This window comes from Leuresthes tenuis, unplaced genomic scaffold, assembly GCF_036924035.1.
Source record: "Leuresthes tenuis unplaced genomic scaffold, fLeuTen1.0.hap1 SCAF_3, whole genome shotgun sequence".
Classification (NCBI taxonomy): Eukaryota; Metazoa; Chordata; class Actinopteri; order Atheriniformes; family Atherinopsidae; genus Leuresthes; species Leuresthes tenuis.
The window spans coordinates 13,731,673-13,746,083 of NW_027325357.1; the positions used below are offsets into that span (position 1 = coordinate 13,731,673).

The 14,411-nt window shown below is 43.7% G+C and overlaps 1 protein-coding gene across 3 annotated transcripts in view; it reads right to left on the minus strand.

Moving 5' to 3' along the window:
• Window positions 1-1,427: 1,427 nt before the first annotated feature.
• The window catches only part of pax7a (paired box 7a), a 42,767-nt gene continuing 29,783 nt past the window's right edge, over window positions 1,428-14,411 (minus strand). For all 3 annotated transcript variants that reach the window (XM_072381920.1, XM_072381921.1, XM_072381919.1), the window contains 2 exons: window positions 4,483-4,732; window positions 1,428-3,355 (listed from right to left, as the gene is read on the minus strand). In XM_072381920.1, coding sequence (XP_072238021.1) covers window positions 3,240-3,355; window positions 4,483-4,732 — 366 coding nt within the window. In that variant the 3' untranslated portion in view covers window positions 1,428-3,239. The remainder of the gene's footprint in view (window positions 3,356-4,482; window positions 4,733-14,411) is intronic.

Genomic DNA, 14,411 nt, shown 5'->3' on the forward strand with positions numbered 1-14,411 from the left:
TATCATTAATATTCAAGTGTAACCATGTGTTTTTTATCCTAAAACATATTTCTTTATTAATATCTGAACCTAACAATGCCTTTTTTTTTTTTTTTGCTTGACCATAACCTTTAGCAAATGACAACAAAGTTATAAAGTGGGAAGTTGTTGGGCAATACTGTAATGGGTGGGACTAAAACATTACAGTCAGTGGTGCAGCACCACTATCCATCCCCATCTGATTCCTCCTAAGCCTTTTTGAACATTAAATGGTTGCGTAAGATCAGATTTGTGACAGACTCACATGTCGCAGTTTGCAAAGGAAATCATAAGCATGTATCACTTTTGGAACCTTGAAACTTTGAAAAATTCTAAAATGCTAAATGTAGACACGTTGCAATTCTGAAAGGCAGATGTAGGCAAACAATGATTCTGAAAGTGGAGTAATTCTGCAGATGTTTAGCTTTCATTATGAAACCAATGTAGAAGCTATATGTTCCTTTGTTAGGCTACTTTGGATAAATCAGTCCGGCGACATCAAAAAGGGAAATAAGTGCAATCACAGTGAAAGCAAATTAAAAACAGATCACACAAGAAAACAAAGAGACAACTGGAAAAATCTGTTTTGGATCTTTAATTGATAACAGTTACGCCAGTGTTACAGTAAACACACCAACAGGCTGAAGGTAGTAAATACCAATACAAGTTTCCCACTACTCTAATACTTCATACAGCAGAATAAATTATACCATGATAATATACACACATGCGGAACAGAAAAAGGAGTAAAGCAAAGCACAGATGTCAAAAAGCAACTAAACAGGTTAAGGGTGAAACAGACGGGAGGAGGGGGAAGGAGCTGTATGCCTTAAATATCCAAATGTTTTTCGACGCAAGTGTTAGAAATGGGTTTGATACACTAAAGACAATTCTAAAATTCTTCCTTTTTAAAATATACACGAGTGAGGCGTCTAAGTAGAGCAGCTCCAGCTGCTGCGATTCAGTGCGGAGTCAGAGTTGCTTTATCCTCCTCAAGTCTTATTGGTCCACAAATCAAACGTGACTGTTCAGTATTTCCAGACCAGACAGGCTGGTGTCAGTTGCATCGTCGTCACAGTCGCGTTCATCGTTAGCGCCACACCACAGAAAGGCTGGCAGGTCCGTGGTCCAGTCAGAGCTGGTCTGCGCTAGTAATCAGTCTGTGAAACCAGGTGGTTGAAATATTCTCTGACAGGTGACGACGCCTCCTCCAGCCACCTTTCAAATATACTGTGTGGTCCAGTCCATCTGAGACACCGAGCTCTCATTTTCCTACGAGCTCAGTTTGATTCTCTTCAACACAGCGTTAATTGGAACGCTTTCAATGGAATTGATATTTTACTAATTTATACAAATTCATCCTCACGTGGGCCAAAACCTGAAACAAAACTTTTGGCTGAAACAAGGGAACCAATTAAATACATTTAATCAAAACAAACAGAAAACAACCCAGTTAGAAAAACTCAAACAAAACATTTACTTCCACATATTCCTTGCCTACCTCCCACTCAATGTAGCTTTGTTTTAGTATAAAACATACTCTTTATAAAGAAACAATACACAATCTTCTCCAGCTACTGTACAATGTTTTTCTTTTCAGTTTTAAAGTCAACATAGGATCAAATCCATCTTGAGCGGTAACAACTCTGTGTACATTATCACATTGATGTCAATTAAAAAACAGAAAAAAAAAAAAAAAAGAAGAAGTCACATTCACCTCAAGGGAAAGCTGGTCCTGGTTCATGTTGAAAGTCAACTATGAGTGTTACACAAAAGTCTAATTTCCACTATTACTTTCATTTTTTTCTTTTCTTGTACAATTTGAGAGTACGTGAGTACGTCAAAGCAGAGGATTAGACGGGGCTCCGCTCCAAACCAGAGTGGGGGGCCAAGCCGTGGTGTTACCTGTGCTCTTTCACAACTGACTGGATTATGTGATTTTCCAGAGTGCATGTGAATGGCACAGCTTGTCTACTTTTTAATCTCACAACAGAAAACGCTGGAATGCTGATAGTGTATTTGTAGACGGAGCCCGAGGAATGTTTCGAAGGAATGCTTGTTTAGTCAGAAAGAGGAAACCATCCGAAGGTGCATTTACAAAATGTGCTAAGGATGCTAAAACAACTGAAATACTGGCGGGTACAGGGAAGGGTCACTGTGAATTATCTTTGACATTATATTTGTGTGATTTAATCTGCTTTACACTGTTTAAGTGAAACGGGATTCCCTGGCAGATGGGATTTGGATGGATTGGGGAGGGGAGTTGGGGTTGAGTTAGCCCTCCTTGGCAAGGTCTATATTTCAAAATACATTAATTTCCCCAATCCTGTTTTTGCAAACAATGCCCCCCTCCCTCTGGGCCACAGCTAAGGATGTGATGGAGGTTACAAGGGGAAAGCTATTGGCCGCCAAAATGCTGCTTAAATTCCCAGCAGAATTCATCCAGCCAGACTTCCCACAGAGTGGCCAAGTTCTTTAGGAATGTCAAGAGGAATATGAAAGTGGGAAGGTCAAATCGCTCATGAACATTCGAGCTCGGGGAACAGCAGCTTGGAAAACAATCATCCTCTCTTGTGTGAATGTGCCGACACGCAAGCATGCACACGCAACAGACACTCACTCCCAGATCGTCTCAGTCATCCGCTGTGTTTTTACACACCAACATCTAACAGAGAAAAGAGATACGAATGGAATCAAAGAACAAAATTACGTTAACCATAATCATATAACAGCAACAATAATCTTAACAATATCAAAAAGGAACAAGAATAAGAGTCGTTCAAATGATATTGGCTTTGTTAACTACTATGAACAGCAAGGTCAAAGTACATGTTGTTGATGGCTCTAAATGTGTGCTGGACTGCAGCCAAGACATCGAGGAGTCCAGGCCAATGCAGACCCACCATCCTTGGAGTCCTGTCTGGCCCTCTAAGCAAAAATAAACAAGCTTTGGGGGTTGGACTGAAGTACAAGTTGCAGGCAAATGTGCCTAAAGAATTAAGAAGAAATAATGCAGAGCCGCCTGGTGGTCTAAATCAGTTTGAAAAGTTTAGCTCCATTCCCCAGAGCGACTTGTCACACCCACAAGTGTCACTTTCTCTGATGTATTGGCTGAGCTGCAGAGCGAGCAGCAAGCTGGAGTCCAGACTTGATGGAGCATGGAGGAAGGTGGCAGAGGGTGAAACAGAGAGAGGGAGGTGCAGAGTGTGTCTCAAGTGGCTTTAGTAGGCCTGTCCCGTCTCCACCTGCAGCAGCCCCAGCACTGCTGAGTGGTCCCCGAGTTTCATCCTCCTCTGGGTGGACAAGCTCACGTTCTTAGCCAGGTAGTCTACAGCAGCTGCACAGAAACAATAAGAGAGAAACAGGCAGACACACATGAGACGTGCGGTGGACAGCAGAGACATATGTGCTTGTCACCCTCATCGCTTTTCTCTGATGAATGCTGAAATAAGTTGTGGCAGAAAATAATGAATCAAATAAAAAAACAATGCACACAGCAAAAATGAGAGATAAAAACCCTCCTGTGTCCCTTGTCTGAGGTTGGCATGCTGCTGGCACAGAGCATGTGCATCCTGGTAAAGTCTCCATGCTGTCACTCACACGGGTACCCGTGTGTGTTCTGTGTGCCAGTCTTCATTACTCCTGGCATCTCTGATTTCATGCCCTCCACACTCCACATGGCCGATCATTTTCATCCTCAGACAGCAGCTCTCTCTTCACTCCTCCATTCATTACCCATCTACTGTGCTCAATCACCATCTTAATTAACCTCACATCAGCTCACATCCGCACTGCCATCAGTTTCTTGCTGCTGACAAAACACTGGAACGCACACTCGAAACGTGACAGACTGGCACGTGCACACTTGCATTCATGTGCAACAAAAACACATTTTTATAAAAAAAGGAAATCACCAGATGCACAATAAGCCAAGCCACCACTAGAACCAACTCATAAATACAAACAAATGTCAGCGAGTTGGTGCTGGCTGGCTTGTTAGGGAAGTGCGCTTCATTTTACCTCATATGGATGTCTGTGACAGCATCAGTCAATTATACTAATCTAATAAAGCAAACTCTTTCCTGCCTCGAGGGTGTATGTGATGGAAACAAGAGAAAGAGAGGTGGGCAAGAGGACACTGTGGCCCCTAAGGGTGTGCCGTTCTTTGAAGTGGCCCTCTTCTCTTTCTCATCCAAGCGGAGTGGGGTGTGACTAAGGCAGCTCTGTACCAGGATGGAGGTGGTGGGGTGGGGTGTGGGTGTGTGTGTGTGTGTGTGTTGGGGGGGGGGGTCTTTATCAAGAGCACGTGTCTGCCTCCACCATCCAAGGGACAAAGGTCACAAGGCTCTCTGGCCTGGCAGCTGGGCATCACTTCAGATTTTTTAGGGTCAACTTAGGTGTAGGATAGAAAGAAATAAGCATCTCTTGTCACATGAACAGAATAAATGAAGAGGGGTTACTTACTCTGGCCATACTGGCTGTACTGGTACCCTGCAGTGACAGGGTCCACGCTGTAGCTGGTGGCGCTGTAGGTGGGGGGGCAGTATGACTGGGAGGAAGCCAGGCTGTCCACACTCTTGATGGTGTCCGAGCGCTGGCTACAGCTGGCTGAGATGGGGTTAGAGCTCTCCAGGCTGCTGTGCAGAGGGGAAATGGAAAAGTCGTGCTGGGGCTGAGAGGGTACAGCGCCTGGGTTACTCAGGATACTCATCACCTGGAGGGAGCAGGAGAGAGAACGATGAAGAGGATCAAAGCATTGAAAAAGTTGAGGAAAAGCACTTTTTTTCCCTGCAAGTATAGTGCCATTGTTGCTCTTCACGGTGAAGATGCCAGTAGAAATAAACCATTACAACTCTGAAATAGGGGAAAGGAGAAACTTCCCCATCTTTTTTTTAAGAGCAAGGGGGAGGATATAAGTAGGGTGATGAGGTTAAAAAAAGGAGAAAGGGAACAAGAGACACTGTTTCCATTAACTGATGCTGCCAGTAAGTGTTCTGCTGTGGGACAGAAGGGTCCCAGGGTGATAATAGACCCACCATCCTTGCCAGACAGCCCCTGTCCCAGAGCCTGAGGCCTGAGCCCGAGCCCGAGCCTACGGCACAACAAGCACCAAGGGAGTCCCTAATCCCTCGCCCCTAGCCTACCCATCTCATGAATAGTAATGGAGTTGGAACTAGTAAATGATCCCCTCAGATCCCCACACAAAGTAGGCTCCAGAAACCAAAGTGAGGGGGCCGCTGATACGCCAGGTTTGGGTTTTCCTGAACATTACAGTGTGTATATTACCCATAGTACATAAAAGCCTCCAATTCAGTATAGTATATTAATGTAATAGCAAGTGACAATAGTCAGAAGAGGGTCTGAAAATATGTTAAAATTGGAGAGATTACTTCCAGTGCTGTAGCAATCTGGAGCACAGAATGCTGTGAAGAATTATGTTTTCTCATGCTGTGAGTTTCTTTAAGTGAAAAAAGCAAAGTAGTGTATGTGTGCATGTGTGTGTGTGTGTGTGTGTGTGTGAGGGTGTGGTAAAAAGGGAACTGTCCCAGACTTGCTTCCCACCTATAGCAGGGAAGCCTTCCTTTCAACATCAGGTTCATGTTGAGCTTCGCTATGCTGCACTGGCCTTTGGCCCCTTGGCTGCTAAACCAATTAGCCCATCATGGAGGTGGTTAAACAGGGGGTGATACACACAGAGACATATGTTTGCAAGCATGAGCACACAAACGGAGACACATGCATACACATTCACACTCACATGCAGCAATGCAGGGGCAAGCCAAACAGTCTGCAAATGATGCGCCAGACAAGGAGCATCCCACAGAGGGGAAATTCACCACATTCTGCAAATTAATCATATTTTTAGAAAGGGCCTCCCTGGAAATATGAAGCACTCGCAGCGCATCAGAAACATAAAGGCCGGTTAGTCATTTCCACATGTTAATTCTATCAGTAAGGAAACCCCCACGTCCCCTCCACATCTGTGAACAGAGCATGTGACATTTATCCATAAGAGAGAGATTCATGGACTTCTTCATGCCGGACACATGCTATGCTCCCTCACATATGGAGCTGAGCAGAAAAAACTGAGAAGGAAGAGGAGTGAATGTCCTGATGGGTTGCTTAAAGTGAAGGGGGAGGAAGCAAAGTGTCCTGAGAAAGACAGCTGGAGGGCATGAGTCCATTTTAGTCATTGGTTAATTGAAGTTTGATTACATCGCTTCCTTATGAAATAGAATAGCCAACAATTGGTTCAATTATTATTCATGCTAATAAAAGTTCTTCAAAAGAAGATGACTTCTTATCGTAGACATGTTGCAGTTTTGCCATTTTAGCAAATTAGGAAGGGTCGGCCACTTTCGAGTGTGACAAGCGTTGGCATGTGTGAGGATATCCTTCAGATGTCCTCACACACACAAAAAGAGCATGGTGTGTTAAGTTTTCCATGAGGGAAACTGTACATTTTACTGGAGAGGTCAGATTCTAATTTGTATTGTGTTCACACTTCTAAATAAAAATCAATACAGTTTCAGCATTGTGCGCTGAATCTGATGAGGACACAGATAAGGGTGAACTTATCTGTCATGAGCAAGGTTGGAGTCATACGTAAAGTTGTCTTCTTTCGCCCACATCTACAGTGTTTTCAGCAATTCATAGGTCATTTGTAATTGGAGGGTTTTGCCGCTTTGATGTTCCCATAAAGTTTTTTTCCTCACATTTAAGGTGTCAAATGATACTTTGCCACAAAAGCTCATAAAAACCATTTACGGCTGGATACATTCACATATTTCTGCTGCTGCACGCTACATAAAACCAACTTTATAGGGATGAAATTTTGGCACAACGTGTATTATTCCTGCTTTTGGCTTTGATTCAAAATCTTCATCACGAACAGTTGAACATGTCAGTGCTATATTGATGGAGCATCACACAGATGGAGCTCAGATCTTAAATGACACATTTTTGTGGCGTTAGAATTCTTGTAAAACTTTAGACGAGAGGAAATTTCTTCTTTATACATACATACAACATGTTCTTGTAGAGCAGTGTTTCTCTCTGCTCCTCTTCCTCCCTCCCACCATCACCCCCTCTCCCCCCACCTCCCCTTCCCTCCTTGCACACAGCGTCCTCAGCAGCTCGGAGTTCGTTTGTTGTTTGACGTTGTGAGAGTGCTGGTTTGGGAGATAATGTGAGCCAGGACCTAGTTTAAAGGACAATGCTCCAGGGCGTTCCCTGCCCCTCTCTCAACCCCCCCTCCTTTCCCCTCTCCTTCTTCTTTTTCTGCTCTCACTCTCTACAGATAGATTACTTTATAAATAATAATAAAAAAAGTAATTAATTCTCTCAACTTCTGAGCCCTCCAGCCTGTGGCAAAGTGAGTGGGGAAGTGTAAATTGATACAATGTGCATCCTTTCAGATAAATAAATAGCACACTTGAGACAAAAAGAGGCCCTTTCATACCTTCCTAATTTCTTCAACAGTCAAATTACATTTTTTTTTTGTATGCACGAATGTTTGAATATTTGTTCTTTGTTGACTTTCTCTTTAGAATAAAACAACGTGACACAGACAGAGCTGGGAGTTATACAAGAGAAATTAAAACAAAAAGAAAAGTCAGTAAAAAAAAGATAACGCAAATATGCCACTTGCCATCTTCTTGGAAATTATTATACATATCATGAAATTAATTTGTTGCATTGGTTAACCTTTAGCTACCTAAATCACATCATATACAATAAAAAATGTATAGTATTTATCTCTTTAGACTTAATAGTCCAACTTTCAATCATTAAGATCATATTACTGTCATGTTGCACCAAACCTTAGTAAGTGTGCAGACTCACACTGGATTAAAACAACACAAATTCACAAGTGCAAAGAGAGGAAATAGAGCACTGAGGATATGATAGCCTTTAAACTATAGAATGAAGGCGAAGGGGGCAGAGGAGAGAGTGATACAGAGTGAGTGAGAGGGAAGTGGAGGCTTTGGGAAGTACAAAGACTCCTGTAGGACTGTGTTGGCCTGAGGGCCAGCCTGCCTGGAGAGCTGATAGGAACCCCTTCTGTTCCATTCCCAGCGCCAGCGCCAACACACCCCACTCCACAAATACTCTTAATCTGCGCAATACTGGATTAGTTCCTCTGTCACCGATACCTCCTCGCTTTGCCCAAATCAAAATGCCCTCAAGATGTACCTTTAAGTTAGGCAGAGGTCACCGGGGCTGAGTGAGAAAAATGAGCACTCCAAATGTCTGTAAGTTATCTGAGCGGTGCAGAATAGCATTGTGCACCTTGGCAGATCTGCCTGGCTGATACTCGCTCCAGCAGTGAGAGATTAAAGATCCACAGTGATGGCACTGAAATTCAGATCAATATTTGAAGGCCAGTCCTGAGGGTGTGATTACAGAGGAAGAATCTTGTCTAATTCTGTGACCCACAAGTGACACAAATTTAGTATCTGGAAAGTATCTGACTTTGGAAATAAAAAAAATTTAAGAGTCACAAGTACTTATAAAAAATGTAGAAAAACTTATTTTTTATTGTTTCGGATAATTTAAAAATCAAAGTCAAACTCTTCATAACCTGAAAAAAACTAAAACAAATGGTGCAAATAACAAATGAAAATATCAGGGAGCCCCCCCCCCCTCCTGCCAAGTCAGTCAACTCTTACTCCCTCGGCATCCCGCCCTTCCCCCATCGCTCACATGAGAGGGCCGGCCCAGCGGGCAGTAAGGCCCCTCATCTGAGCAGACAAAATGACTATTTAAAAATAACAGTGATTGCATAAATTGAATTAAAGCGTTTTGGTCACGGTGGAGGTGGCGCGAGGGGTGGCGTGGGGCCGCAGCAGACAGCCAGGGATGGTGGCAGGCAGCAGATGATGGGCTCTGGCCTGCATGCCACTGCGTTAATTGGCCGCGGCACATTAATAAAAACTGAAAAGTGTCCTCAACCAGTGCCGCAGGATGAAGAGACAGAGGCAGAATGAGAGGTAGTATGGGAGGAAGGGCAGGGTGTGGGGGACGATGCTGGTGCTGGAAGGAGCGAAATGGGCCTTTGAAGAATGTAATGCATGTGGGGGGTTGAGGTGGGGTGCTAATTGTGTTCAATTAAGTGGCTGATTGGCACTGACAGAATCTGGGCATTGACAAGTCAGGCACAGATGAGGACGATTAGTGGGCAATGGAACAAGCTGTCACTCCTCCCAACACGTTAGCTACTCTGTGTCTCGTCTATCTGAGCTCTACTAAGTTGTTTATGCAACAAAGGAAACTTAAAGGAGTGGAAATGGAATATAGTTCATAGTTTATGTGAGCCCTGTCCACACCCCCTATTACATATTTTCATTAAGCTAAATCCTTTCTGGTCCACTTTTGCTCACGCTAGCTTTAGCGTTCAAGAAAGCACAGCTGTTCAAGCTGGAGGAAGATCCTCCTCCCTCCTAAACGTCCCACAGTATAAGCTATAAACTTGGCCCTACACTAACCAGAGGTTAATATGCCGTCTATTGGACTGCAATTGGAGAACGTGTGGGGAGCAATCCTCTATTCTCTGCTAGTGATATGCTTGAGTAACTATGGGATGGATTCAGCCACTGGGAACAAGAGAGGCCCCCTCTCAGTGCACCCACACACGCACACGCACACACACGCACGCACACACACGCACACACACACAGACTTCAACTCTTCGCACCTTGCACAGATGCCTCTTCTAAATTAAACGGCAGATTTTCTGATTCCAGGAGAGTGGTTTCAGCAAGGCAGGCACTGTGTGTGCGCGGGAGAGCGGCTCCAAGAGGAAGGCGAGGCGGATCGAGGGAGCTCGGAAGAAAAAAGGGGGAGGGAAGAAGAAGAAAAGGAGGAGGCGGAGGAGGCTGTTTGCTGAAAACAGCAGGGGCCAGGTCTAGTGAAAAATGTCAGGTCAAATTGTTCTTGACAGTGTTAATATCTGCCCCTCATAGCCATAATTACATGTAAATAAATAGTGAAATAGCTCTCAGCTGGAGACTGAGAGGTGAGAGCTGCTGCATAAGACAACCAGCTGAGGACCCAACAACCTCCCCTATTCTCATCTTTTTGTCAAGGAGGAGACGAGTGCAATGAAGCTTGCTGGCAATATTCATGTTTTTTTTCTTAAAAGAAGAACCACTAAGAGATCTGCTTATATTCTGGTAAAACTTTGCAAAAGGGCGTATGGTGGAGAGGACAAGTGGACAGAGTGTAGAAACCAATGAGGGACACGCAGAAAGAAAGAGGGAAGAAGTCAGGGTGTATTAATCACAGCTATGCACCTGTCAGAGTGGCATCTGGAACTAACAGGAACCACATGCAGCTAGACACCATCCCAAACCTTGGGCTAGCAGGGCAGGTTCACAGCAGACAAGCCCTCCTTCCTCCCCAGCCATCCCATAACCCCCTGCACCCTGACCCCAGCCCCTGAGGAGATGAGTCATGCAGGATTTGTGACAGAGACACTTCCCCTGCTCAGCAGTCTGTTATCTCTGACTTATATAATCATTATTATTATTATTATTATTATTATTATTATTATTATTATTATTATTATTATTATTATTATTATTATTATTATTATTATTGTTATTATTAGTATTATTAGTATTATTATTATTATTATTATTGTTGTTGTTGTTGTAGCGTGGGTCACCCTCACATTGTGTGTGCATGAGGCAGGAAATCTCCACGGATGAGCTTGTGGCACTATGTATGTCTGTGTGTTATAAATGTTTTAGATAGGATCGATGTCTGCGACTATACTTTAATAAAGGCAGGGCAACTCTCCACCTTATAGGCATTTCAGCTGCGTGGGACACATAGCATGTGAATCAGTCTCAGTCATTTTCCTCCTTAAATCCCCATCTTCTAGGATTTACTGAAATTCATATTGGCTGCCTCTGCAAGATAAATGTAAATCACATTCCCTTATATTTACTATTTATCAGGATGCAGCAGCTCACTTTCAGCAGGAAATATCTCTCACCCGCACACAAACACCCTTGCATTTAAATAGCATTTTTATTGTCCGCCATAGCCTTTCATCTGGGTGTAGGGAGAAGAGCTGCCTCTCCAGGGGAGAGAGCTGGAGCAGGAGAGGAAGGTGGGGAGAGGGAGAGAACGCAAAGCACTATTGGCAAGGCATCATTGGATGACAAAAAGCCAAGCAGAGGGAAGCAAGGTTGGTAGGTGAAAAATAGATTATGAATACACCAAGCGCCAAGCAGAAATATTTTGGAATGAAAAAGAAAATGGCAGCAGTCGGCTGCTCGAGAGACTTAAAAGATGGAGCGAGCAACAAATGGCTCTGGTGCGTGGATGCTAGAGAGATGCAGCACTATTAGAGGAGGAGGTCAACATTTAAAGCTGCAGCTCTGATCATGATGTGCTGTGTGAGTGGTGATTCTCATTTCTAAAAGTGTCCCAGAGCCTCCTCTTTTGACAGAGAACCCAAATTATTAGTCATACTCTGCAACAGCTACAGCTGATACTGGCGCGTCTGCCTGCCATTAAAGCAAACCGACATAGAGAAGACCAACGCAAGACAACTACGGTGCACGTAAAGGAACATTTGTGGTGGAAATTTTTTCCCAGAGTTCGAAAACAACGGAAAACACTAATAATCTGTTCAGAAACAGTATAGCCAGTGGATATGATTTACAGTCCCTGGATTTTCTTGGCAACTGCCAACAGCAGGTCTCTTTTTTCTGAAAGCTTCTTACATCTTTTTTTATACTTGCCAAATTGAAACAGTATTTGTTTTAATGGGAGTTCTAATTAACCAGTATGTATTCCCCCACTTGCTCTGCGAGTGGTTGAGCTATGAATGCAGGCGATGTGCTCATCCCCTTTGATTTGTTGTCAGTGGAGCCTGCCAGCTGACACTGTGCCCGGTGAGAGGCTTAATGCCCAAGTTTTAATAATGTGGGGGACTACATGAATCTCCCCCTCTCATTGGTATTCAGGTGCAGGATGTCTTGTTAGAAGTCAGGGAGGGAGGCGGAATGAAGCCAGAGCTCCAGATTGTTCCATATATTTCCCCCTCTCCATTTTTTTTTTTTTTTTTTGGCAACGGCAGAGCTTGCTTCTTAAAAATAATTCATCCCATTTTTAAAAGAAGCGTCTGCGCTAGCTAATGGAAGAGCAGCAGCACAGTTTGGAGTCTCCCCTGGCTTATCTCTCTCAGACAGTTGTGGGGAGTCGCTGGTGAGCATGGTGTCAGCGTGCGTGGTACGGTGCAGCGCCGCGCGGGCAGGCAGGCCTGGGGACACAGATCAAAGGGAGGCAGGGGTGAGAGCCGCTCTGCCTCTGATCCTGTGTACGTTTGTGTGTGTGTGTATATGAGTGTGTGTGTGCGTAGGCCCGGCCCACTCACACAGCCCAAAGGCCCTCCTCTGATACATACACGCACATCCTTGTCATTCCAAAACACATAACACTTTCACAAAACTGCAAAACAGAAAAAAAAGTTCCTCACAAAACTTTGCGAACTTCCTTCATCAAAACTGCAATAAAATCTCCCTCCACCGCACTTATCCAATTCACAGTAATAATCGTGCTTCCTTATCTGAAGACGTTACCTGTGAGCACCCTGCGACAGCTCTGCTCGCACTTTTTCGTCTACAAATGCTTCTTGTTCTTTGTATTCTCTGAAATTGAGGAGTGAAATCCAAGTTGTGGCACTCAGCTCATCTTGCGGCTTTCCAGCCAGTGCAGTTGTTTTCTTTCCTCTCCCAGCAGGTGTCCCTGTCATGCAATAATGTTTTCACACTAATGCAACGCCCATGAAGCCTAATTCGGAAAATCATCTATAAGTCTACAGGTCGTCTTGCAGTCTCATATTACTTGCCTTTGTTGAAAGTAAACTGTAATCTTTTAAGAAGATTGAGTGTTGCCTGTCAGCGCATTACTTAAAAGAAAACTGTCTGTCAAAAGATAGTTTGGTTTTTTGTTCCTTAACCTGCAAAACGTAAAATTGAGATTTTGTGATGGTGAACTGTAAGGCTGAGAGGTTGAACTCAAAATACCGGAATGCCCGTCCTCCATGCCCTTGGTTTTCCCTTTTTCCAACACCTGCTGTCCCACTAAATGAAATAAGACCAGCAACAAGACATACTTCTGGTTTCATACCTTTCGCCCAGCCAGCCACAGCTTCACTTTCACAGCCCCTTAATATACTGCCTCCATCAGCCAGCAAAACATGTTGTATGCCCTACAATGACAGCGACCAGTTTGGGGTGTGGATGGCATTTCCACTGCCTGTAATGGGAAAATGCGTGCTGTCGGGATAGGTTATGGGATTGGGATGGACGCGAGCTCCTGTCGGGACTGCTGAACGCTGCAGGATTCCATTACAGCCTTGGCACCTCGAAACCGCAGCCCATTTACTACGAATCACAGAATTTTTGTCAATCTTTACAGCAACAGCAAGGCCATCAATGCCAGACACTTGAAGAAATAGCTTGCACATACCAGTGCACAAGCATATCTCCTGCAAACAGACGCAATCTGGAACTTATAATATCATATTCTCATTTCCATCTTGATAGAGAGTCTCTTTGTGTTGTTTTTTTTTTTCCATTACAGGAAAGAAAAGCAGGGAAAATCATGAATTGAGGTGTAGAATATCAGTGATTTTCACAACTATGACTAGATTTGCCATTAGATTGCCATTTGGTTTAATGTAAATGTTAGATAAGAAAAAAGCAAAGTCTGAAGTTAACCGGACTGTTTATAGTGCCAGTTTTATGTGTTGTGAGTTTTATGTGGATAACCACATGCTTGTGAAGTGAGAAGGGCTGCCCAGCACAGCAGGATGCTGCACCAGAGAGTGAACTCCGATTCTGCTGTCAGTGGGAATATCCATCTCCATGCTGAGAGGCTGATAGGAATGCTACACAGCATTCTGTATGTATTCAAAGCATTTCACTTCAGTGCAGCATGAATAACTGTGGAGTCAAAACATCAGCGGCATATGCTGAACACGGAATCCACAATTCTACTTTAAAAAAACAGAGAAACAAAAAAATAAACAATAAATAAAAAAAAGTGCATGACAGTTGAGTCTTTACAGAGGTTTTCATCAATCACTCTCGATAGAGTAATTGAATACTGGAATTCATGCTATACAGTTGCCCAAAGGCTCCTGTCCTAATCCTCAGTATGACAGGAAATGTTTAATATCCCAACACATTCCTGAATGCCTGCAAAGAGAGGGAGAGAAAGCGGCAGTGCACCCCATGCCAGTATTAGAAAGACCCATTAATGAAAAAAAAAAAAAAAAACACTCCATGTTCCTGGTGTTTTTCTGCAGGTTTGCAGTGAGAGCATTAGCAGTTAAAACCCCTGTGCCACGATTAACAATCAAACACGCTGTG